A 25,828-nucleotide genomic window follows, 5' to 3' on the forward strand; every position below is an offset into this window, starting at 1 on the left:
AGGCTATAAAAACAGTCATTACATGCAACAGGTCTAATAAATGCTTTGTTTAGGGACAAAGTCACAGGCAGAAAGCAGAATTGCCTTTGCCCAAGGTGAGCCTCTAACACCATGCACCTTCTTCATGGACAAGGACATGGCAAATACTTTTCTTCTATCAAGACCAGAGTTCTGTGCTTGCTTCTACTTCCTCTAAATGACTACAAGAAGATGGTTTGCCTTGCTAATTGCAGCTGCTGCTGTAGCAAATAGGGTTTCTCTTGGAATATGAATAATTAGCCCTTCATTTGAATGTTTTAACAGCATTGGTGGTTGGTTGCTAAAAGGACAGAAACACAGAAACATTTAATAAACGAATATTAAAATATTCAGAATTTTTGAAATGCTGCCTCAGCAGTTCTTTGTGAAACATCTTTCATTTTAATCACATGATTATGTGTTAGTGGTGGTGTGGAAGCTGTGATGAAGGTGGCTGAATGATGTAAAAATGCCAAAAAATCCACACACCCTTCTGAAGTCAGTAGGAGCCAGCATTTGACACCCTAATTTGAGGAATTTGAAATCTAATTAAGATTAAATTGCAACAAATATAAACAAAGAGCAAGGGACACAAGGATGCCCTCCCTGTTTCAGGTAGGGACAGGCTGCAAGCAGCAGGTGTGGATGAGGGAGAGGAAGGATGGCAGGGACATGGGGGGCAGAGATGGGGCAGCTCAGTCCTGCTCACAGGGGATGATTTAAAGTCTGAGCTTCTTTCCCTTCACAAAAATACAGATAACTTAAAAATGCAGCAAGGCTGGTGCTGCAGAAATCTCTTCCCAAAGGCCCCAGTAAAGGGGGCAGGGGTGCTGAGCTGGCAGCTGTGTGAGCTGGGAGTGCTGTGCTGATCTGCTCAGGATCATTTAGGGCAAGAAGGAACTCCTCCACCCCTGGAAGGGACTCTGGTGATGGCACATCCAAGACTGGTGTGAAGGGTAAATCAAGTACATTTCAGCCTTTGAAGCTGAAGGGGAAAACCAGGAAAATTCCCTTGTCTGTACTGTAGCTTTCTGATTTCTAATCTGTGATTTTATGGAGGAAAGAAATAGTGGGACTGAATTTCCTTTAGGAACAGTGTCCTTGGCTTATTAATTCACTTCATGTATTGTCCAATTTGGGGGGAAGGGCTGCATTTGTGTGTGGGTGATATTATTGTAGGAAATGTCTTACTTAATTATTATCTACTGAAACATCACCTAGGAGATACTCTTTCTCTGACATGCAGCTTGATACTTCATGCAGAAAGAGGTAACTCTTCCACAGTTCATTAAATTATGTTGTGGTGAACTTATCTCCACTGGGTCGCAATTAAGAATTGAAGCCACTGCCTTTAGAGGAAAAGGCAGAGAATAATCAGAATATACTGAATATATAATTTGATCTCTGGAAAAAAGCAGGAGGAAAAACATGGTGTGCAAACGTGTAGACATTAAGAATGTATTATGTTCCAAAGATATGTATATGGAGCTATCATATAATTATATCATTATTGTTGCTTGGAAATATTTAGTGCTTCCAAAATTCCAGGTGTTTGTTCTAAGTTTGTTCACTGCTGTAAGATAACTTTAGTAAATGTACATTTTCATACTTCCCTTGTCTTCATTGTAGCACCCCAGGAACTTCAGTTACACAGATTCTGGACCCATTTGCGTATTGACATACCTTATAAAACTTCAATAAATTTCATGTTATATTATCACTTAATTACAAATTTTCATTTTAATAATATTTTTTCCTTTAAAAATATTAAATATTTAGCAGAACTAGTCTCTCTGTATGTTTTCCAACAAAAACCCCACAAAGCTCCTTTCATTAGATAATTTCAAATGTGAAGAAGTTGTCTCAGCTGATGTTTCTCAGACCTCTTTGCCCACCATTCTTCTGCTGCACACATATTTTTTTTCCCCTGTTCCTCTTCCTCTCTAGGAGAGATCATATGCCTTTTATTCTTAACACTGTTGTTATAATGGTTTGGTAAGGTCTGTTCATTTTGTTTTTCTCCTACAAAATACAAATCATGCCAAGAAGCTTTCTGCAGGTATTGGTGGCATACACCACTGGAGCAGGCAGGGATGTGGTTTGACATGCAGCACTGAAAACCCACATCACCAGGGCAGAGGTGTCAATAACACCTGACTTGGTACATTCTTGAGCAACTTAATTCCCTTCAGCAGTGGGAGAATGAGCAGCTCACAAATGCAGAATAATGGGAATTTTAATTGTGTAGTGATTTAAGGATGCCTCCTGTTTACAAGGAAAGAGCATCTCTTGAGCTGAATGAAGGGGAGGGGCAGGTTTCAATTTAACAGCTCACAGAAAAACAGAGGATCCATCTGCAATCAGTATTGGCTGCTCACAGTGTCCAGGTGAACTCTGTGGCTGAGGTGCTGATGTTCACCTTGAGCATGTGAATGGTATCCCAGCCCTGTCTAAGTTCTCCACACAGTCTTTAGTGTAGCCATGATATTGTCTGAAAAATCCTTTCCTTAGGATTTTTTCTCCTGAGAAGCTGAGAGGCCTCAGGAACAAAATGTAACCAATGATTATCTGCTGCTGTGGAATGCAACAGGTGCATCTGGGATCGGGCTCATGTGGTTGTTTGTAATTAATGGCCAATCACAGCCCAGCTGTCCAGACTGTCTCTGTCAGTCACAAGCCTTTGTTATAATTCCTTTTCTATTCTTAGCCAGCCTTCTGATGAAATCCTTTCTTCTATTATTTTAGTATAGTTTTAATATAATATATATCATAAAATAATAAATCAGCCTTGTGAAACATGGAGTGAGGTTCTCATCTCTCCCCTCATTCTCAGGCCCCTGTGAACACCACCACACTTTAGGGCGAGTTTTAAACAATTACAGTGAACTACACTAAAGTCTCAATGAGTAGAGAATTGCTTTGCTATGGCATAAAATTCCTGGTGCCTGCCTGCAGGTGGGTCTATTTACTTTTGTGACCATTTGAATACACACCTTCTCACTTGTTTACAGTGGAATAGTGAGCAGAGTTTGTTTTCCTGTCTGAGATAAGCATCATCATGTTTTCCTGAGCAGCTGCACACACAATTAGGAGGGCCCAATTAAAGCTCCTTGCATTCACACAGAGCAGCAGTGATTGCTGTCTGTAATCTCTCCCGTGGTCTGATTTAGGGGTATTAACTTGTGCAAGACTTCATTAACAAATGAAGACAAGTCAAACAAGTCAAGAAAAAAAAATACAACAAGCTGGAAACTGCTCTGTAGGCCCTTGGTCCTTGTGCTCTACCTACAGCTTGAGAAAAGGAGATATCACTCATCAAGTGACTGGTTTCCTCTGTTTAGGTTTGTGCTTTCTGTCCTCCTGGCCACAATAAGGATTTGTGTGTGTCCTCTGCTTCCATACCAGCCACTCTGCCTGCAATGGGTGCAGGCCGTCCAAATACTCCTGGAAATTCAAGCTTGAAGTAATTCTAAAGCCAATATCCCTTGTTTATCCCAAACATCATCTGCACCATCATTACAGGAAGCTCAGCACTGCCAAGTGGAAGGAGAAAGGTAAATGAATTAGAATACAAAAGGAATAAGGCAGTGGAGCACCCTTGAAGGAAGGGGAACTTCATTCACACCCTGCTTTTTTTCCCTCCTGAGGCTGTTCAGTCCCAGTTGCTCCACCAAGGGACCTGATGTCCCTGCCTTCCCCCAGGCCCTGTGCACACACATCCTGGGGTTTTGCTTTCCTCATTTAGGGACCCCCAAGTCTGTACACACAGATTTCTTGGCTAATGTGCCACAAGGAGCAAAACATCAGACATACAGTCCCTGTCAAGAGTGGTGTGAGAAAATGTGTGGTTTCCAACCAAGCCCAGGAACAGAAGACCCAAAAGACTCAATTTCTGTAGATATGGATGGTGATTGTAAAGAAAAGAGGGAAAGAGCATCTCTCAATTGCCCTGATGTGCAGAAGTGGCAGCACTGGAAGGGCCTGGCAGGAGCATTTTGACCCTTAATCACCACACAGATCTTCTGAAGTGGCTGAGAACAAAAAGTGACAAAGATGAGACTGAATTTCACAAGATGCAGAATACTCTGACCCTTGGGCAGCAGAGCCCTTGAGGCACTGAAGCAGAATGAGGAGCTGAGGCTCTCAGTTGATAGGGAAGTGCTTTTATTGCACTATTGCTGTGAGATAGTGTCTCACAGGAAAGGGCCTATACAGAATAAAATTAAAATCAGTCAACCAGCTTGTGTATCTCAAGTGGTGACAGATCTCAATCCAGTCATTTATTTTCAAAAATAGATAGATTATTGGTTTGGAGAAAATGATGAAGATGTCCCCAAGAAGTTTGGTTTACTTTGGTTTTGGTTACTTTGGTTTTTTGCTCTCTTGACTGGTGCTAAAGCAGTAAACTGGCAGTTTTGATGCTGATTCACAAAGAAAGCCATAATAAGGAAGAAAGCCACCTTTAATTTCAAGCTCCACTAGAATCATGAAAGGAAAATTAATGTTTACTAAATGAAAAAGGATGATATTGCTGGAGAGAGGAAGTTTTGGTTAAGCTTTTAAGGGAATATTAATAACTTTCAGAAATGGAAACACATAAAACATGTTTAAAATGGCATAAACTGCAGAAAATCCAGGAAGTATTTTATACTGACTTAAGCTCCTCAATATGTTACTACATTTTAAAAATCATGCAAATTGAATGATAGCTGACATATGGGAGGAGGCTTTCTAGTACAGACACACTTTCTATGGAAAATTAAATACAGCCTTATATTTAGAATAAATGTTTTGTGGTGAAACTAAAGTCTGCTGATCAACTTCTGCACATTTTTGTAATGCTTCTGAAAATGTCCAGGGGAATCTTAGATGCATCCAGGCTCATTTCCTGGGAATACACTTTCAGGAATCTGCCATTCTGAGAGTCCTCTGACAGGGTGCAGCTGAGTTTTGTCCATGATATGCTGCCAAGCACCATAAATGATTGCAGCTCAGAGATGACAGGTTGCTTTTTTTTTTTTTTGCCAGACACAACAACAAAGTGTCAACCTCTGACAGTTTTTAAAACAGAGCTTTAAAGGAAATATCAAACCTTTTATTATTATTTTTTTTAACCAGTCAGAGAATAAATGCTCCCAGAAAGAGGGAGGATAGGGAAATTTGTGGGAGTGAAAGGTGCCCTGTGGGAGTGAGTCAGCACTGCATGACTCTGGTTTTATGCTGATAAATACATTTGGGATTAGTGGCATGGTCTTTATGCCATCAAATAAAAGGGCAGGGGATCTGGTTCAGCCATCTGCTGTGGGTGTGCAGCACTGCAGTGGGACTGTCACTGCTGCTGGTAATGCACTGGATTTGGTGATAATGTCATAGTTAATAGGGTTTGGTGTTTTGTCGTGGTATCTAAAAGTCCTTAGGTACCTTGAATCCTCTGCAGAGAATTCCCTTTGTAAGAGGAAATGGAAACACTGAGTGGGTGAATTACCTGATATAACACAATACAGCACAATCTATGAGCAGCAGGGCAAGACAGGAACAAATCACAGCAGCTTTGGATCCCAGTTCCACAGCCTTAACACCTCAGTGCTGTGACTCCTGTGAAAATCTTGCTGATGGTTGACAGAAAATATTGGTCAAATAAATGCTGGTCTGCCATGCTATGGCATAAGAGCTGTAATTGCTTTACTAGGCTAAAGCTCAAGAATGTTAACAGAAACTAAAAAAAAAGAAAAGGAAAAAAGAAAAAAAGGGGGGAAAAGTGGTGCCTTCTCAATACCATGTAATAAATAAATGCTGCATTTTTTATAAGACTGCCAAGAATATGGCATAGTCAGGAAAGCAGGGTGAAGGTTGTAGGAGATAACCTCTGTATAGTACACTGGTGATAAAACAGCTTATTTGTTATTGCTTTCTACACTAACCTACATTTCTTCTGACCAGATTTGCACTGGCAGGGTGGTGTGGGGCTTCCTCTGAAACCATCTGGGCAGTGTTTGATCCCTTATAGCAGCAGGCTCACCAAGTCATTGCTAGCACTTTGCAATGTGAAGAACAACCAGGTTCACATTCACAGTCAAACCAGAAGCGTTTCAAGCAGCAGAAAAGGGAATATCATACTCATAACACCCTACTAAGTGCCTTGCCTTGGCAGACAAGGAAACAGATACTTCTCTTTTCATCCCAATCACTGCAGACATTGTGAACCAGCCTGCAGGAAGTTCTTTCTTTGGGGAAGTTCAGTTTAAGAGGACTCAGAGTGTGTGACTACAGAAGGTTCAACCTCTCTTGAGTTGGCAGAACTGCCCTCACACACATAACAGCTGCTTCTTCTGCCTCAAAAGAGCACCAGCAAGCCACCTCACCTCTGCTGCAGTCACCAGATCCTTTGCTCATTGTTTCTGCTAATACTGGCAGGTGAGAAGCAGATTAAATGGCTTCTAGCTTCTAAGAGCAGTAAGATGCAAACGGCAGGAAAATTACTTCCAAAATTATACAATGCTTGCTTGTTTTTAACTGTTTTTATAGAAATTTTCCAACATTCTGGCTAACAAATGGTGCATGGGACAGCGTTATGGAAATGTACAGTGAGCATGGAGATGTGCATGGGAGTGCAGTTTGTGAGTAACAAGGTGTGTGTGCTCTGAAAGGGTAAATTTCAGTCCAGCTGGAGTTCTGGTGTTTGCTCTCAGGCTGCTGCAATATTTGCTGTGGCTCCCCTGTGCCAGCCCTTCCTCCCTCTCCTCCCCATCACACCCTCAGTAAAGCAGAAGATAAAGAGGATGATAGAATAATGTTAGAAAGTGGTCAATGAGGTAAGATGGCAATCACTGGAAAATCTCAGTCAGATGAGTTTCAGGCTTGGTTATATTCATATTTGACTTTCAAATTCTGATACAGTCAGAGAGCCAAGCCATTCTGTGTTTTCACCCTTTAGGAGCTTTTACAATATGGATCCTTTGAGATGTATTTTCCACCTTTTTTCAGCTCCCAGATAAGCATATATATCCATCTTAAAAGTTCTAACTGAAAACTCTTACAGCTTGGTGAATTCAGTAATCATATGGCAAAAATGCAATAATATTTTTTCCCCCACAGACTTATGTAGAAGATTACTAATACTTTCTCTATTCTTTATGTGGCAAGATCTCCTATTAGAAAAGTCTATGCCATTTTAACATGACTGACTGCAGTCCATAGAGCACACAGTGCAAGTGCAGTGTCCAGTAAATAGTACAGCTATTTACTGTGTCCCATGAGGAAGCAGAGATCCTTCCTGGTGCTCAGGCCCTCACCCATCACCACAGTCCTGTCTCCAGCCCATGGACTGCCTGCTCTGTGCCTCAGGGGTTTCTGTGGTGTTTGCAATCCAGCAGAGATCTCTCAGGATATGCTGTGCCCTTCAATGTCACTGTCACATTTTCTGAAAAATCCTCTTTGCCCAGGATTCTTCTCCTGGGAAGCTGAGAAGCCTCAGAGAAAAATGTAAACAATAATTCTCTGATTTGCTTCTCCCTGGTTTGCTGCTCTGGAATGTGGCTGGAGATTGTTTACCAACAGGTGAATGTTTGATTGGTTCCATGTGAATTGGTTTTAATTAATGACCAATCACCATCAGCTGTGTTGGACTCTGAGGAATCAGTGACAGGTTTTTATTATTCATTCTTGTTAAACTTTCTGTCTGTTTCCTTCTCTTTAGTATAGTTTTAGTATAGCATAATATATAATATAATATAATATAATATAATATAATATAATATAATATAATATAATATAATATAATATAATATAATATAATATAATATAATATAATATAATATAATATAACTATTTTATTACTATATTATATTATATTATTTTTATTATTTATTATATATATATATTATGTATATATATACATATATACAGAGAACATAGAATAAAAAGGCAAAACCCAAACCAGCATCAGTTCCAGGACTAACACAGTGGTGAAGTAGCTAAATATTTGGTTAAAGTTTTTTCAAATGTTTAATATCTTGTCACAGACAGGGGATTTATGCATTAGCATTAGGATGGCGATATATGTATTAATTTTTTCTTGTGCACCATGTGCAAATGTGCTTGACTTAGAACAAATCCTTTAGTATGTCTGTTTAAGAATAATGGCATGATTATTGCAGAAGGCAAGTTTTATATCATGAAATCCTAGAGCTGTGGAATGGTTTGGGGTGGAAGGGAACCTTGAGGATCATTCATTTCCAGCTCCACTGCCCTGGGTTTGGGACACCTTTCACTAGTTCAGGCTGTTCAAAGCCATTCTTGCCTTGGTATGAAGCATCCACAGATTCTCTGAGCAACCTGTGCCAGTGCCTCACAGGGAAGAATCTCCTCCTTACATATGATCCAAGTAATATCTTTCAGTTTGAAGCCATTCCTTGTCTTTTTGTCCCAAGCCCTTGTCCAAGTCCCACTCCAGCTCTCTTGGAGCTGCTTTAGGCCCTGGAAGGGGCTCTGAGCTCTCCCTGGAGCCTTCTCTTCTCCAGGTGAGCACCCCCACCTCTCCCAGCCTGGCTCCAGAGGGGCTCCAGCCCTTGGAGCCTCCTCTGGACTCTCTCCAGCAGCTCCAGGTCCTTCCTGTGCTGGGGACGCAGAGCTCTGCAGGTGGGGTCTCACCCGAGCGGGGCAGAGGGGCAGAATGTGACACGCTGCCCACACTGCTGTCCAGCCCAGGACAGGGCTGCCTTTCTGGGCTGCCAGTGCAGGTCAGGTTGAGCTTCTCAGCCACCAAGAGCCCCAAGTCCTTCTCCTGCTCTCAATGCACTCTCTGCCCAGCCTGTGTTTGTGCACCAATGCATGTGCAGGGAGCAAATATAATTATACATGGAGAATTACTGCAGTGACATTGTGTTCCTCTATGGGGTATGACCATCACTCACACCACCTCTCAGTTTTTATCCTGAGTTCCCTCACTGAGAGCACTCTTCATACACACCAAGGAAACAACTGTCCCAAGGGAAGTTATTGTCTCTTTAATGACCACAGGAATATCTACTGTATTTAACACATTGCTCTGGGAAATCTGTTCTGCCCACCCCAAATGGTTTTCTGTCTTAAGCATATCTGCTCAGAGTGATGTGTGTTATAGAAATAAACTACACAGACAGCATGTTTGTCAATCAGCAGAAAAGGCCCTACACCCTCTATCCTGGGCACATGTACTTCGTAAGCATTGGTTTCCAACAGATAAATGTAATCAAGGTTTATATGCTCACAGAAGCCAACAGGATGGGATTTTTTCACTTGGAAGATCAGAAGAAAATTGTAACTAATGTTGTGGAAAATTACTTTGATATTGCTTTTTCAGTACAGCATCACAATTAGGTAGCAATGTGAAGCACAGGGAAAGAATAAATGAATAGTAACAAATCAACACAAACAGCTACTGTCAGGAGTACTTTGCTCAGTGAAAGTAATGTAAGCATTACTTAAAGTTTTATGACTGTGGATTTTATACTGGTTTAAGTATTACATCAAGGTCTCACTGTCATGCTTGCTAGGACTTAAACAATCAAGAACAATTTCTGAAACAGACAGATAAAACTGAAGTACCAAAGTATTTTTATTAATCTCGTTTCATAAGTTGTTCTATCCTAAATTAAAGATGACTGAACAGACTAACAATGAAAAATGTCCTTTTGGACAATGCAAAGGTTCCTATGCTGCTTTTTGGTGGGAAATGAGTGTTACCAACTTCTCTCCAGCCCTGCTGATTCCAGCATCTGGCAAATGTGTTTTACTACACAGGAAATACAAAAGCAAAGGCTAATCCAGTAAAGCTTTTCCATGCAGAATCTGTTGTCCTAAGTAGCTTAATGATTCGTGCATTTGTTCAATTCTCTCGAGAGAGCAATCAGGCAAGCAAATTATAGAAATATCCCATCTCCATTAGAACCAGGCCCCTTTATGGAGAAGCACTCTGAGCACAGCCAGGGAAGGATCCTCCTCAGCATGCCAAAAATGTCACCTAGGATTGACAGAATTTCACAGCAGACTGTCCAGGAAGGAAATATGCCAGCCTGTATTTTTAAATGGAATTAATGGATAGTTTTACCTGTGTGCTTTAAGTCACCTAATGTGTTTCAGTGATAACTGGTATCATTTTCAAAAGCAGTGAATATGAGGAGTTTCTCAGTCCACTGGGAGTTGAAAGCACTTAACACACATGAAAATCAGCCAAAGAGAAATAAAAGTAATTGTATTGAGCACCATTTACTCAAGGGTGCAGTCTGGCTCCTATTAACATAAATAGTAATTGAATGTGAGAATTGAGGAATTGATTACACACCTTTGGCAGTAACAGCGTGGTTGGCATGTTTGTGTTTTAGGGATCCACAGCAATCGAGCACATTACACAGTGAGTTTCCCTGCCAGGGGCAGGAGCTCTGTTCAAACTTGCTTTTATTTAAATATGCTTGGGTGTCCCCTTCTCCAGTTCCACTGCTCTCAAAAATCACTTCCCAGAGCACTACAATCAGCAGTGTTCAAGAGGTTTATGGCAGAGAACCGGTCAAGATGAGGGACAGACAACAAAAAAAAATAGAAAATTAAACTCTTTTTGAGACCACACTAGAAAATCTTCTCTTTCAGGAGCAAAAAATTAACTTTTCAATGTAAAGTTACTCATTCTTAGATGCATGAGAGTATTACCTGCATTTGCTGTCCATACATCTTTCCCCCTTGCCTAAACTCCTGGCCAGTTTCAGTCAAATATGGCCAGTACCTCTGTTTTTAATCTATAAACTCTTTTGCATCTAAGCATGCAAAAATAAATTGCAAAAGCACTGAAGGAACTAGTTAATTCCCTGCTTTGCACTACACTGCAGATTCATTACTTCTATAGTTTCAGCTGAGTGGCTGCTTTCAAAATTGGTGTTTGTGCAGTTGGACTAAATAAACAACATATTAAAGTACAGATTGTTTAGTGACATGGAAACAAGCACTTAACAAAGCTAGACACAGAAATTAGCAATTAATGTAATTATTTAAGGGTTCCCTGTGTTACAGTTCAGCTTATTTAAAAATGTTAGCAATGATTTTAAATAGACACAGTTGTGTTTGCTGTACAATGAAGATGTCAAATGAATAAAGGTTTTATGAGGCATTTGTTTAGTCAGGGGACAATTTCAGAGCAAACACAGGGGCCAAACCCCAGGACACAGGGGCATTATCCTGGATGAGAGTAACTGCACTGGCATTTGTCTAGGCTCTAAAGCAGCCTTCATTACAGCCACAGTCAAAGAGAAAAGGACTGCAAGTAAGAGATCTTGGGTCCTTTCCTACTTTTATGCTTCCCTTTTAAAGGAAACTACTATTTCAGCCCACAATTTTCTAGTTCTCCCATCTCTGTGGCCTTTGTGGCTCTCCACAGCTTCAAGTTAGTAGTGCAGGAAGAGGACATGCATATGAATAATAGTTATGAAAGGTTTAATTGAAGTTAAGCAAATTAAGTGAATGCATCCTAAAGTATTTCAAGTTTCTGGTGTGACTCATTCATACATCTCTTATTTTGCATCTCATGACACACTGAATACCATATGCAAGTAAAGGTAAATTCAGAGGTGTGCATCTCCAGGAACAGAAGTTCTGATGAAATCTCTCATTTTTCACATTTATTGTGATATAGTTGGTAGCAAAAGTTGGTCTCAGCTTTAGCAGAAACTTAACTCCACCCAGCTGGACCCTATGCACATTTGACAAAAGTCCTGTATAATCAATTAATTGGCTCTTGGAACTGTTTTTTTCAGCATTTTTTTAAAAAAAAGAAATTGATAATTACTTTCAAGGTAGCCTTCATTAAGCATGACACACCTTTTTTGAGGTATCCTCTGTGAAATATGTAAAACACATTGAGAATATAAGTACAAAATATTGACCATGAAAGGGCAGGTGATTCAAATAGAAACAGGAATGCTAACCTGGTGTCTGCTGATGAACTATTTCTTCTGGATCCTGCAGGTGAATGAAGACCACGAGCCCAACTGCTCCAAACAGCAAGATGAAGGAGAACATACATGTCAGCCTCATAATTACTGTTCTCAGATCAATCCAGCTCTGGCCCAGGAAAAGAACTGCATGTGATCTCCAGGGCACTCTGCACTCATAGTCTTCGTCCTCTCATCTGGAATTCTGGTGTAATATATCTACAAGAAGTAAAAAAACCAAACCAAACTTAGCAGAGAGTGCATTTATTTTCCCAATGCAGATCAGTAGATTTAAGTTCTCATTTAGACCAAATAACTGATTTCTCTAGTATTTCTTTTGTACAGTTAATTGCAGTCATCCAGTCTATTTCTGTCCCATCAGTTGTCTTTAATTTTTGATCCTTTTTTGTTTAACATGTAGAAAAGGTGATGTAGTATACCATTAAAAATTGCATTTTGGGGAAAAACGGTCACGCCACAACTTCAATTTTCAGAGAAATCCCTCTCAATTGTTTGCTTAGAATATGTCACTTTTTATTTTTATTTCTCACTGATTAAACAATATGAAAACCATAAAGGGAGACAATGTGTGGGGAACAATCATGAAAGCTGCACCTCTGTGCCTAACACAGAACTGGCAGCTGCTGCTTCACCTCTGAGGAGAAACAGCCCCACTCAAACCAGCCACCACAGGTCACCCACTGAGGCAGCTCTGTGCTGTGCCAGTCCTGCATTGGCAGTAACACAAGAATTCAGTAATACAAGAATTCAGTAACACTGCATTAGAGCACAGGCAGTGGAACTGGTTCCCAAAATGTAATCAGATTTCTCAGTAGCACATTACTGAACACAAGGGCTCAGCTGGAGGTCAGCACCAGGCTGCAGGGGTAGCAATCACTTTGCTTGCTCAATATTTTTACTGCAAATGTGACCTGCTCTAAAGGAAAGTTTCTGAAGCTGGTCTTTGTTTACAAAGGGGATTTTAAATACAGAAGGACTGTATAACATCAGTTTGCAGGAAGGATGGGTTGTGGAGAGGTGATGATGCAAAGTAGTTATGTCAGGAAAAGTCTTTAAAGATTTGTTCTTACTGTGCCTGGAATATTTGGTTTTGGGGCAACTTGTATGCTTTTCATGGTTTCCTTAGCAAGCTTTTAATTTTCTGTAGTGTACTGCCATTCTAAAGTTCTAAAAGGCATCAATGAAGAACATGAGCTGTGAAAGTTGAAGTCATTCTGTGACTCTGACTGATAAGGTTATTAACATTACTTAGTGGCAACTATATTTATTCAGTGTGTAAAGCAGCCAGAGCTCCAGGCCAGGAACACTGGGGGATGCTTGGATCTTAAATGAATGCAGAGCCCTGCATTCTCTCTCTGCATAAGCAAATTCAGTTTTATTCTCTGTTCAAATTATGGCAGACAGTAATTGTGTATTCTTTTTTTCACCTTAAACTTTTCTCACACCTTTACAAGCAAAACTAAAAGAAAATATTGCTAAGTTTTTCAGCACTAGCAAAGCCAGGTTGTGCAGGTCCATCTGTGCCTTTTGTGAATCTGGTATGGATGGACATTTGCATTTACTACCTGCATTTACCTTTAAATGCCAACTGCTCTAAAGCACCAGGGGAGTCAGATTAGCCTTCAAAGTAACTGTGCTCCAGTTCCAGCCACTGCTGGTATGAGCACACAGGGAGCACATCCCACCCTCTCTGGTTCCCTGCAGGGTTTGTTTGGCTGCACAGGCAGGGGTTTGGATGAATGGACACTTCCAACCAAACCCAATGGTGGCAAGGCCAGAACAACACCAAACTCCCACCATCACTTGGTAAATCTGTCCAGTCAGAGCTTTCTAAGAATTGCATTTGCTTTCCTGACATACAGGATTTCCTTTCTGTCACCAATTCATACTCCCTGCACGCCCATGGGGAGGAGGAAGCTCCAACAGGCACAAGGCAGGTGCCCTGCCCAAGGGTTTTCAGGAGGGCCACGATGATGGGATGATGATGATGATGATGATGATGATGATGATGATGATGAGAGCAGGAGGGACTCCCATCCTGGCAGCCCTGGCTGCTGCCCCTCCCTGTGGGAATGCCCCCAGCTGGAGGGACACAGAGCTGGTGAGAAATGCAGAATCTCTGAGAGGGAGTGGCTGCAAAACATCCACCCCCAAATAACAAGGGGTTTATATTTGCTTAGTGTTGAATTCTAAGATCTTTTTTTAACGAATTATACCCTTGAGCAAGTACAGGTTTCTAAAACAATTATTATAATTAGCTTAAAATGTGAAACCATTTTCCCTGGATTTCATTTGTTGAAATGTTTTTGTTTGAAGTAGAGGCAGTATCAAGAAAGGAGATCCCTAGCCAGGTTTTAATTAGTGCAAGAAATGCTACAATAGCAATTTTTAACAGTTAGTGTTTACCTTATTCCACATCCTGTAGAATATCTGTGACCAGGAATACAAAACCTTTTAGGTTAGACATTACAGCCTCCTCAGGACACCTCAAGATACAACAGTAACACAGCTAGGTGAAAGCATTTATTTGAAAGAATAAAAGGCCACTTTTATTCTTTAGTTTTAGTTTCGTTTAAACACTTTAGTTTTGCATAACTAAAGAAAAACTGCTGCTTGTTGCCTGTAGCCATTGCATGTTTCTGCAAGCAGCAAGCACAGGAGTCTGAGAAAGAAAAGGAGAGATCCTCTTTCCTCTCAAGAAAATGACTACATCCCAACAACACACAAACATCAGAGATCTTTAAATGATGGGTCTAAGCTTTCCCCCTCCCTGTTCTCCTGTAATTATTTTTCCAATCAGTTGACTTTAATGAGCATGTCCTCTGTGAGCCAAGCTGGTGAATGGCTGGGGCTGGTTTAGGGATGCTGAGCATGTGCTTCCCAAGCCCTCCCAGGCTGCTCCTTGAGCTCCAGGAGCAGAGGAACTCTGGAAGCAGCTAGCAACGACTGATAAATGTGAACAAAGTATCCTCATTAAGGAAACATTTGAAAATACCCTTTACACTCCAATCACATCATTTTAAAGATGGATGAGGGACAAAGCCTACAAAAAGCCTAAGTGCAGCTTGACCTGCCAGTTTCATCAGGCAGTACTTCCTCAGGCATGTGATGGATGCTGTATGGGGGAGCTCTGGACTGACCCACCCAATGTCCCAGCATCTGGGGGGCAGAGTTTGGATCAATCCATACCCTTCAACTTCACTTTGCAGTCTCATTTTTTAACTATGCTCCTCACAATGGACAAAAACATACTTTTATAATTCTTAGCATTATCCAGAGTGCAAGCAGATAAGGTTGCAAGCAGCTTCCAATCTGAACTCCATTTTGAGCTGCCCTGAACCTATTAAACAGATGGAAAATGATTCATTAGAACATGCAATAATGAATTGAAACATCTAACTTCTAATTTATTCTTCCTTATTACATTCCTATGATGGATAAATCTCCTAGGTACCAATATCTATTTTCCTAAGCTTTCCCATTACCATGGTATGTGACTGCCCTGCACTTGAAAGCAGCACAAGTATGAGTGTGCACAGATAGCAATTAGCACTCAGCACTTTCCAGTTCAAAGACATTTATCAATCACCACAGCTCTCCCATGAATTGTGAGCTGAGGAAGCATTAATATCAGATAGGAGAATGGGTGTTGGATCATTAATGCAAGACTGGTAAGGAAAAAGATGTACAGTTTTAGGTTAAAAAAAAATCCAAATATGTTTCTGGAAAATACTTAAATATTATAGCAAAATTTCCAGGCAGCAAATATTTTCTTTACAAACACAGAAGCAGAACTAATTTCTCCCTGCTCCCAAGGAGTATGGGAAGACCCTGCAAAGATTTATTTAAATCTTCTGACAAAAGTGGCTCTGAAAGTAGTGCTATGTAGGTCTGCTTTTGGCAATCTCTGCCTGGAGGCCTAATGACCACACACTTTCTCTGTGAGCAGTTTGCTGCTCCAGCACTGCATCAGTCCAAGAAAGAAAACACCTGTGCTGTTTGATCCCTGGTCTGAGGTGGGTCAGGCAGGCTGCACTCAGGGTGTCTGACAGCTCAGGGCTGGTTGTTCATCCAGGAGTGCTGCAGACATGATATGCTCTGCCTTGTCTGCTGTAACAGCACTGATGAGATACAATCTAAGGGCATGCTGTAATCCTTGGGCAGAAACTCAGGAGCCAGCCTTTGGTCCATCTAGAACTGGATCTTTCCCTAACCACGCTGGGGCATCAAAGGAAAGTAAAATAAAACCCTGCAGAGCAAAGTGGCAGGATAAGCTGTCCCATTTTCCCCAGGAAAAGGCTTGTTATCTTCAGCTGAGGTCAGTATGAGTGTAGGAAACCTAAGACTTAGAAAAACATGGGATCAGGGTAAGCAGCTCTCACAGCACTGCCAGAGCTGCTTACCAAGAGCTTGGCCATTTGCAGGGAGCAGGAGGGACAGAGGGTCCAAGGCTCCTACAGCCCCTCCTTGCCCTCTCTGCCTGCTCATGCAGCCACCCTGCAGAGCCCAAGCTGCCTGGCCCTCTTTGAAATTGGTGCTGCTGTGCTGTCCCTCCACTGCAGAGCTGCTGGTGACCAGCCCAGCGAAATCAGCCTGAGGATGAAAGGCACTGTGGCAAGATGACAGCAAAAAAGGGTTTTTTCCTCTGTGGAACCAGGGGAAGGGAAGGATCAAGGTGTGCCAGAGGCTGTAAAGATTCAGGGCACCTTTATCCTCTCCCTTCCTGAGGCTTCACTGCAAGGTGCCAAGGCAGCTGCCAGTGAATCCAGGAACACAGACTAATTCCAGCCTCAGCATTGTATATTGTTGTATGTGCATCAGCAAGTCAACAAAACACCCAAATCCTTTGCAAATCACTAAAGAATTTATTGCTAAATTGGACAATCACAAACCACCTGTGAATGAATGTAAATGCCTAGCTCACACAGACATGGCAAACTTCATTTCTCACACTGTGTGAGGTTTAGCTGCTCTTCCTGCAGCTGGGAGCAGGCTGGTGCCTCAGAGCTGAGCTGTTTATTCAAGGCAAGCAGCAGGATGCAGGTGTCTTTTGGAAGCAGGGATTCAGGAATCAGCACCTTGTGTGCTGTTGGATGATCAGGTGCTGAGCAGCAGAGATCAGCTTGGGCCCTCCTGCAGCTCTGCTTGTGCCATTCCTGGAGGCAAACTGGGGCATCCCTCTGGTGCTGTGGAGCTCTGGGGAGGTGCCACTGGCCAGGTTCTGTGTACAGAGAAATGTGGCACTGCAAGGCACAGCCTCAGTGCTGTCCTACTCTAGATGGCCTGTCCCAGCCAAAGCACCACTGCTGGGATTGCCAGTTCAGAGAGAGATACTTTTTAATGCAGAAATGGTTTTCTAAGTCAAGATTTGCCTGACAGCAATAAAAACTACATGTTAAATTTCAGCACTCCTGACCTGGAGAAGTTTCACTGGGAGATGTTGGCAGTTGGGAGATGTGAGGGTTTTTTTCTTCTCTTGGGTTTTGTTTTGGGTGCCCTGAAAAGGGATCATAATGAAGCACTCACTTTCTGCATTACTAAGATAATTTTACTTGTGTAATGTAGTTAGATGTTGGAATTCAGGACATTCCTCTGGCTGTCCTGGACTGCCAACACCCCTGCCAGGGGCTCAGAGACCCTGGCACAGAGCCCAAGATGCCCCTGTGGGTTTGATTATGACCCATAGAGCAAACTACCAACCTTAGATGAAGATCTGCAAGCCACAACAGTTTAGTGAATTTATCACAGGGTGAAAAATAGATTTTTGGGGTTTTTAGAATGGGGGTTCAGGGGGCAAGATGGAGGAATCTGGGCATGTCCGGCCTTTCTCCTTCTTCTTCTTGGCCTCCATCTTCTGCTGTGCTGGTGGCACTTTTGGATTGGTTCAGAGTAGAAACTCAGTGTCTAACACAGGTGATGGGTATTGGGAAGTAATTGTAAATACTGATATTGTACACGTAGTTTTTAGTATAAAAAGATAACCCTGCCCTGGGGGCAGGCAGAGTGCCTCTGACTGTCCTGTTGAGCAGACCTTGGTTGGACAGGAGATAGAATTTTATAGATAAGGAACAATAAACAACCTTGAGAGCGAGAAATGAAGAGCCCTGACTGCTTCTTCAACCACCAAGCTAAGAAAAGAGACTTTCTAACGTATCTGGGGGTCACTCTGAGCAGCTGGAGATCCCAAGAGTTAGAGACTGGAATAGTGATACTGGGCAAATAGCTGAATTAAGAAAAAGGGAATATAGGAAAAATTTTACTATTATTACTGAGGTGATCTCTTCTAGATCCATTAGCTGCTTCTCGGAGGTGTGTGAACACAGCTACTTCTCACTCTGCAGCTGAGCCAAGCATGTGTTTCCTGCTTCAAGGCACTTACAGAGACAAAAGGCTTCAAAGATTGAGGGACTCAAGTGGCCAGTCTGTTTTACCCCTGACCCCTAGATCAGGCTTATCATAACATTTATAGAAGCAAAGATTGGATTTATAAACATTATTCATATTCACCAGCAAAATGAACTTTTAATAGGAGTTTTACAAAAGTAGAGATGGAGATGCTAAAAGTCATCTGTCAGCATTTCTTGGAAATAGGAAATGCAAATGACTCCTAAGTATTATACCCCAAATCCTCTAGCTTCTTTAGCATAGAGAAAAGTAGGAAACTACTAATCCTGTGGCTGCTTCCATTCATTAAATGTTCCTCTTTGGGTGCTGTATTTTCTATCACTATATTCAGGCTCATGTATCAATAGAACAAAAACTTTGATTTTTCCCGAGGATTGGGAAGGACAAATTTGTTTCCAGGTGATATTTGAAATCAGAACATTTTGTCTGGCTTATATCAACTTCATATATAATTATGTTCTTTGTGTAATAATAGAAATGATGCATTTTGGAGAAAGGTGAAATACTAACTTTAAAGTTGAAACTGTTCAAAATATCCTGCTCCTGAAACATCCCCAAAACCCTCTTCTGAAAAGATCTGGATTCAAATTTTCCCTTCCTGTGGGGAAAGGAATTAAACCTAGTTTGATGAAATCAATGGAGGAGCTGAGGGTTTATCCAGCTCTGAAATCCTTTTAAATTAGGAATGAAATACTTGAGTGGAGAGGGGTGGCTCAGCCTGGTGTCCTCAGGACCATGATGGTGGCTCCAGTGGGTATCTCCTGAGCACTGCACAGTTCAGCAGCTGGAATTCAGGAAGGGCATGCCCTGTGTGACTTTGTGCTACTTTACACTCTCCATTTCCCCAAGAGGAGAATCCTGCAGAGGCAGGAACTGGCACTGGACCTGTGGGAGCCCAGCACACCCCTCTGGCTGTCCAGGACACCCAGGACCCCTGCCAGGGGCTCAGAGACCCTGGCACAGAGCCCAGAACACCTGTGGGTTTGATTATGACCCGTGGAGCAAATTACCAACCTTAGATGAAGATCTGCAAGCCACAACAGTTTAGGTAGAATGATAGTGAAGTTATCACAGGGTGGAAAAGTCGATTTTAGGGTTTTTGGTTTGGGGATTCAGGAGGCAAGATGGAGGGAACTGGGCGTGTCCAGCCTTTCTCCTCCTTCTTCTTCTTCTTGGCCTCCATCTTCTGCTGTGCTGGTGGCACTCACAGATTGGTTTAGAGTAGAAGCTCACTGTCTAACACAGGTGATGGGTATTGGGAAGGAATTGTAACCATTGTACAGGTAGTTTTTAGTATAAAGACATAACCCTGCCCTGGGGGCAGGCAGAGTGCCTGGAACTGTCCTGCTGGATGGGCCTGGCAGGGCAGGAGAAAGAATTTTATAGATAAGGAACAATGAACAACCTTGAGACTGAGAAATGAAGAGCCCTGACTGCTTCTTTGAGCACTGGGGCTGGGAAAAGAGACTTTGAACAATCTCGGGGTCACAGCACCCCAGAAAGACCTCAAGATGGACCTACTGAGCTTGGGACCAGCCCGAGGAGCTGCCACCTCTCCCCTGCTGCCCAAGCAGCCTCTCCTGCATCCCAGTGATCCTGGCTGCACATGCTGAGTGACCACCTCTGCTGCCTGCCACCAGGGCACTCAGCAGTGTGGCAGCAAATTAGGCAGAACTTATTGCCTATTAACAGCTCTGTTCTCCAGTCACTGGTGTCATTACATGTCTTGGCTTTCAGCATCTCTTCCAATTATGCAAAATGGGGAATTCTGGACAGGATGAGATTCCTGAAAATTACTGGAGCCTCTTTTGCTCATCTATACATCATTTACCCAAAAGAGTGTGGAAAGGAGGGTGAGAGGCTTTCTCTTTCTCTGGTGGAAACTTGTTTTGTCAGGTATTTGTGGGTCCAGTTCTACACTCTCACATACACCAGTGTTGTCCTTTGAATCCACACAGTGCTAGAAGGGATATTAAAGCCATATAATGTGCCAAAGCCTGAATTTCAGCATAATTGCAGAAGGCTGTGGTATTGTTTGATGTGGCTGAAGTCAAGAGTGGTAATGTATGACCCCTTTTTCCCATTCCAAAAGCCCTGGCAAATCTGCTAAAGCTGCTCCTTTCACTTCCATCACACATTGCAATAGGAAGGGGGCACTTCTGGTTTCCACTTTCATCTACAATTTAAGACCAAAAGGGACAGCACTCAGTAAACAACCAAAATAATCCTTTCAAAGTCAAGAAGATTTCTTTCCTATCTTTCTGGGTGCAAATTGTAGCAGGCTTCATGTGTCACTAATCTCCTCAGTACTGCAGCAGGGCCTCAGCAAGTCAACACACACCTCTCCAAGATCCTCGAGGGTTTATAATTCTATTCCTAAACTAAAACATAATCTCAAATGCAGTTTCCCCTTGAAATGAAAAAAGTTTTTTACTGTGTTTCAAATTACCATCTCCAGGAAGTGCACAGTGACAGTGTAAACAGTGAGTGTCAATAATGCACTTGTCCAGCTTTTATCACACTGGAGGGGAAGGCACACAATTTGCACAGCAACCCAGCCTTTGCAGGCAGTGCCTGGCAGCAGGATTTACAGGCATGTTATCCACATCCAATATTACATATAGAAAGAAATATGCTGTGTGGAGAACACTGAACTCTTGTAAAATACAGCAGAAAAGTTCTGGTTATTCAGCTGCCCACTTGGTTCTCATTACAGCCCAGCTTGAAATGCCTCCCTTCCTTCCACTTGCCTCAATCTCTCTTCTATTTAAAGTTACTCTCACATCCTCAAAGGTTTTTTTAGATTATTACACTGTCATACAACAGTTATATGATATTATACTACTTCTTCAGTTGTCTTGCTTTGTTTATCTTTTCCATAGGTTTCCTGGGTATTTCAAATGAAAATGTTTTCTCTCAGAAGTTCAATATTCCTGGAATAAGCTGGATTTCCAAGGGTACCAAACAAGTGATTACCCCAGATATCCTTCCTCCTTTTATGTCAGTGTCCAGCAAATGTAAATTTGAATTTTTCCTTTATAAATTAATTTTTCTTTGCAGTTTTAGGTGTGTTATGATAAGGAGGAAAAGATGACAAAACTTAAAGATTTTATGAGCAGCTGATACATATGTATATATGTGTATGTGTGTATAAAAAGTTAATATGTTCCTTTCTACTGGGTAAAAGTTTTATTCCCATGTCACACCTCTTGATATCACAGGATTTTAAATAGCTTTTATAGCAATAATTTTGAGTGGTTTTATGTAAATATATGTGTGGGGCTCTCTTCCTCAACATTATGGCTTAACTTTACCATATATAATATGTGGGTCATGTAATACAGTGCAGAGGTTTGTGATTCCTCTGTGGTATTTCCTTTTTCTAAAGGACAAAAGTATCTGAAGCAGAGAATTTATGTCTGGGAGTCATAAGTAAGCAAAGGAAAAAAAGAAAGGGAAAACTGAAATGGTCCCTGTAACCTAGAAAATAAAAACCTTTGTCACCAGTGAGGGTGGTTTTAATTGTGGAAACAAAATACACCAAAATTTCTGCAAAAGCAGAAGGAAAACAAGCTCCTGACTCAGACTGTGTGGGTTTGTGGTGATGTTCTTCTAGAGGAAGAACAAAATAGGTCTCCTAACCTTCAAATGGCACATGTTTGTGGAGAGGGTTCCTCTATCGACTCTAGCACCTTCTGTAATGGTGCACACTTGACTGTTCTCAGCTAATACTGACTCTTAATCCTTCTAGCCATCGTGAGTAATTTGTTTCTTATTGAAATTTGCCTTCTCCCTAATTAAGGATCTGTTTATTCAAGGTGCCTTTTCACTTAGACTATGCCTGTATGCCAGAGCTGAGATATTTTCTCTTGTTCTTGATTTGGCCAGTTAAAACAAAGCAGTCAGTTGAGAAGGCATATTCTACATCTAGATCTACTTGGGAAAACTGGTTTTGTCTTTAAAATGCCTTTTATATTTTGATTCCAAATGAAACTTTTACCCTAGAATAAAGCAAACTGAAACAAATATTTGCATTTTATTTTGAAGTGCAATTTCTAAACAAGAGGAAATAGAATTTTTATTTTTATTCAGTCATTGTGTTACTGCAGCATACAAAGGGAAGCTGCACTGAGTGCTGAAAGGGGACCTGCCTGGGTGTGCAGAGGCACAGCTGTGACATGCCACCATCTAAGGTGTGTATGAGGGAAGGGAAGGTTCTGGAAACTTTTCCATCCCTTTTAGGAGTGAAATGGTTCTGTGCTGGTGGGAGGAATGTGCAGCATGTGGAGGCTGGCAGGGCTGCAGAGGGGCAGAGTTGTACCATGTGTGGTAGTGAGTGCACAGCAGTGTGAGGGAAGGTGCACTGGTGATAAACTGGAGCACTGCTTACACAGGGCACTGAACATTTGCTCTACCCTCACACCCCCTCATTTCCAAAAGTTTTGCCTTTTGCCAAAGCCCTTTGGCAGGTTTGGCAGGAAGGTTTGGCAGGAAGGTTGCACTGGTGAGAAACTGGAACACTGCTTACACAGGGCAGGGAACATTTGCTCTACCCTTACACTGTCACTATAGGACACAAAACAAAACAACATGGACACTCCAAGGTAAAAAGAAGGGAAGTTTACTTTCTGACTCTATAGATTCTGAAAAGTGATAGTGGATTGGAGGATGACATTGTTACCTCTCTAATGACACTGGACAAACCAACAGTCCATCAAATTTCTCTTCCTCCAGAAAAGAATGTAAAGAAATACATATTTACATAAAACTCTGTGAGAAAGTTCATTACAAGAATGTAAACATCAGAAGGCCTAGAAGACCTTAGAACAGGGTGACATTACACCCCTTCATTTCCAAAAGCTTTGCCTTTTGCCAAAGTCAGCTTTGGGAAAGAGGGGTGGAATCCCACCTGCAGCTTCAGCACAGCCATGTTTTGAACAACAGGAGGGCACAGAGCAGGGGGAGAGGGAGCAGCTGTGCTCAGAAATGGGGCTGATTCCTCAGGAGGTGCCTGCAGCAGGTGTAAGCCTGGCTGGGTGAGAAAGGAGCTGCAAGTTGTCTGTGGGTCCTGTTTACACAGGGCAGCAGACACCAGTGTGATGGTCACTGTACAGGAACTTGGACTCCTACATGTGATACACTTCCAGTTTGTCCTTTTCTGCCAGCTACTCTGCACCAGAATTCCAGACACTCCATACTTAGGGAAGCCAGAGGAAACACATGGATATCAGGGCAACCACTCAGCCTTTTAAACAGAATGCAATTTTTGATATTGAGCTGTAATGAGAATCCTGAATAGGCATGAAATCTCTTTAAAATCAGCTCTGTAATGCTGGTACAGTGGGAGAATATTACTATTTGATTTGCTGTTATTCAGTTATTTTTAAGCCCATTTTGTGTGATTTGTAATAAGAACAGATAAGGCAAGTAGCTGCTAGGCATACCCGTGTGCTGTGAATATCAGAGATCACTAAATGTCACCAGCAAACTTCCTGTTGTTCCACTGATGCTTGTAGGAATGGACATGCCCTATTGACTCCACACAGGGTTTGTAACTCCATCTTTTTTAGGTTCTGCATTCACTGAGGAAAAGGTAGACACAGCCTAAAAACTTCAGTCCTTTCCTCCCTCTTTTTGCTGCAGTGTGGCCAGGCAGAATGGTGCCTGCTCCAGGAAATGGAGCAACTCTCCAAGTATTTGTGGCACAGAGGACTCCTTCTGGGGAGGGAAAACAGCCATCCTGGCATGGCTCTCCCCAGCACCTCTGCTCTGGCTGTACTGCTGAGACACCAGCACGCTGGGAGCTGGGCCCAGACTCTGAAGCAGGGAATCTAAAACAAATCAGGGATCTTCTCCTGTGTGGTGTGGGCAGCCCTGTGCCACACAGGACTGTAAGAGCTGAAATGAGGGATGTGGGACCCCAGGGGCTCTCCAAAATGCAGTTTATTCCATCCAAGAGGTTACAGCAGTCAAGGGTGGTGGGTGACAGAGCTGTGCCCACAGCTGTCAGCTCCAGCTGCAGGCAGGCCTGGAGACCCTTTGGGTTTGGTTCCATTGCATTATATACTGTTCTTTTGGTTCCATTGCATTATAGACCTTTCTTTTGGTTACAATGCATCATAGACTTTTCTTTTGGTCACAATGCATTCTATACTTTTCTTTTGGTTACAATGCATTATAGACTTTTCTTTGCTGAGCATCTTCATACAGTAGAACCAATCTATACCTGAACTATTATCTATAGCCCATCATAACTACTGTAATTACCATATTCATGTTACTGTTCTCCAATCACTCAAAGTTAGTACATTACAGTTTAAGCCAGAAGTTGTTTTTCAGTTTTCTTGCAGTGGAAAATTCTGAGACCTTTTTTCTACTTGCCACATTTGCTGCCTTGTTTGCCTGTGCTCTCTTTCTGCTTGGTAAAAACATCTTCTTGTTTGGGGTGGGTTTATCCTTTGCTCTAAGCCATAAAACCCCTTCTAACTCACACACCCTTTGCCTCCTTGGTTATCCAGTGAGACTGGCTCAGCAATTCTTTTCTTCTATATCAAAACTTGCTTCCATCTCTATTCCTTCTTCAGATTCTACATTTAAAAATCTTTCTGCTAAGCACACATATCTGTGAGACTTTCTTGTCAACCTTTCATCCTTCCCAACACAGGGTTATTCACCCCTTCCCTGTGCCATCTCTCCTGTGGGCTGACACTGACCAAGTTCTGGCTGAGGGCTCAGATAACATCACTGCAAACTCAAATTATCTGCATTTGGTACAGAAATCGAGGCATTTACACGCAAAAGAATGGAACTAGATGATCTTTAAGGTCCCCTCCAAACCATTCTATGATGCTATGGCTGAAGATCAAAGACAGTGTTATTAGTTTACTGTAATCACTCACATTTAATGGCTCTGTAAAAGGTACCAATAGTATTGGGGTTTGACTGTAGACAGTGTTTTGTGCCTAATTCTTCTGTGCAATTTCCACTGGGAGCCGTCCCACATAAATATTTTTATTAAGCTATCCAAATTTAAAATCAAGACCTTAAAAATAAAATAGTTACTGACCTTTCAGCTCATTTATAATTAAAATCTGTTCTAATGTTGTTCACATAAATAATAGATAGCTGTTTTCACAGATCAATGGCTTCTCTTGCTTTATAAGAAACATTTTGAAGTAAAATTACTGTGCCTTTAAGTTTAATAGGAAAATTTGATGTGTTAGCAACTATGGGCTGATCTCTGTACATTTTTCAACTGTAAATTTCACTTTAAAATACAAACAATTATTAATATTGATTTGGACTAAAATAATATTGAATTTCAATACATTTTTGGCTCTTTTATGAATTACCCTGCACAGTCAGTGTGATTATGATGAAAGAGTATTTGCACGCTCAATTTCTTTTCAGCAAGAAACCTTGAAGAG

General features: G+C 41.7%; 1 protein-coding gene across 3 annotated transcripts in view; it reads right to left on the reverse strand.

Annotated features, from left to right (window-relative positions):
* The window catches only part of CHST8 (carbohydrate sulfotransferase 8), a 216,655-nt gene that overhangs the window by 154,402 nt on the left and 36,425 nt on the right, over positions 1-25,828 (reverse strand). For all 3 annotated transcript variants that reach the window (XM_077185107.1, XM_054641010.2, XM_054641009.2), the window contains exon 2: positions 11,970-12,194. In XM_077185107.1, coding sequence (XP_077041222.1) covers positions 11,970-12,078 — 109 coding nt within the window. In that variant the 5' untranslated portion in view covers positions 12,079-12,194. The remainder of the gene's footprint in view (positions 1-11,969; positions 12,195-25,828) is intronic.

This window comes from Agelaius phoeniceus, chromosome 12 (genome assembly GCF_051311805.1).
Source record: "Agelaius phoeniceus isolate bAgePho1 chromosome 12, bAgePho1.hap1, whole genome shotgun sequence".
Lineage (NCBI taxonomy): Eukaryota > Metazoa > Chordata > Aves > Passeriformes > Icteridae > Agelaius > Agelaius phoeniceus.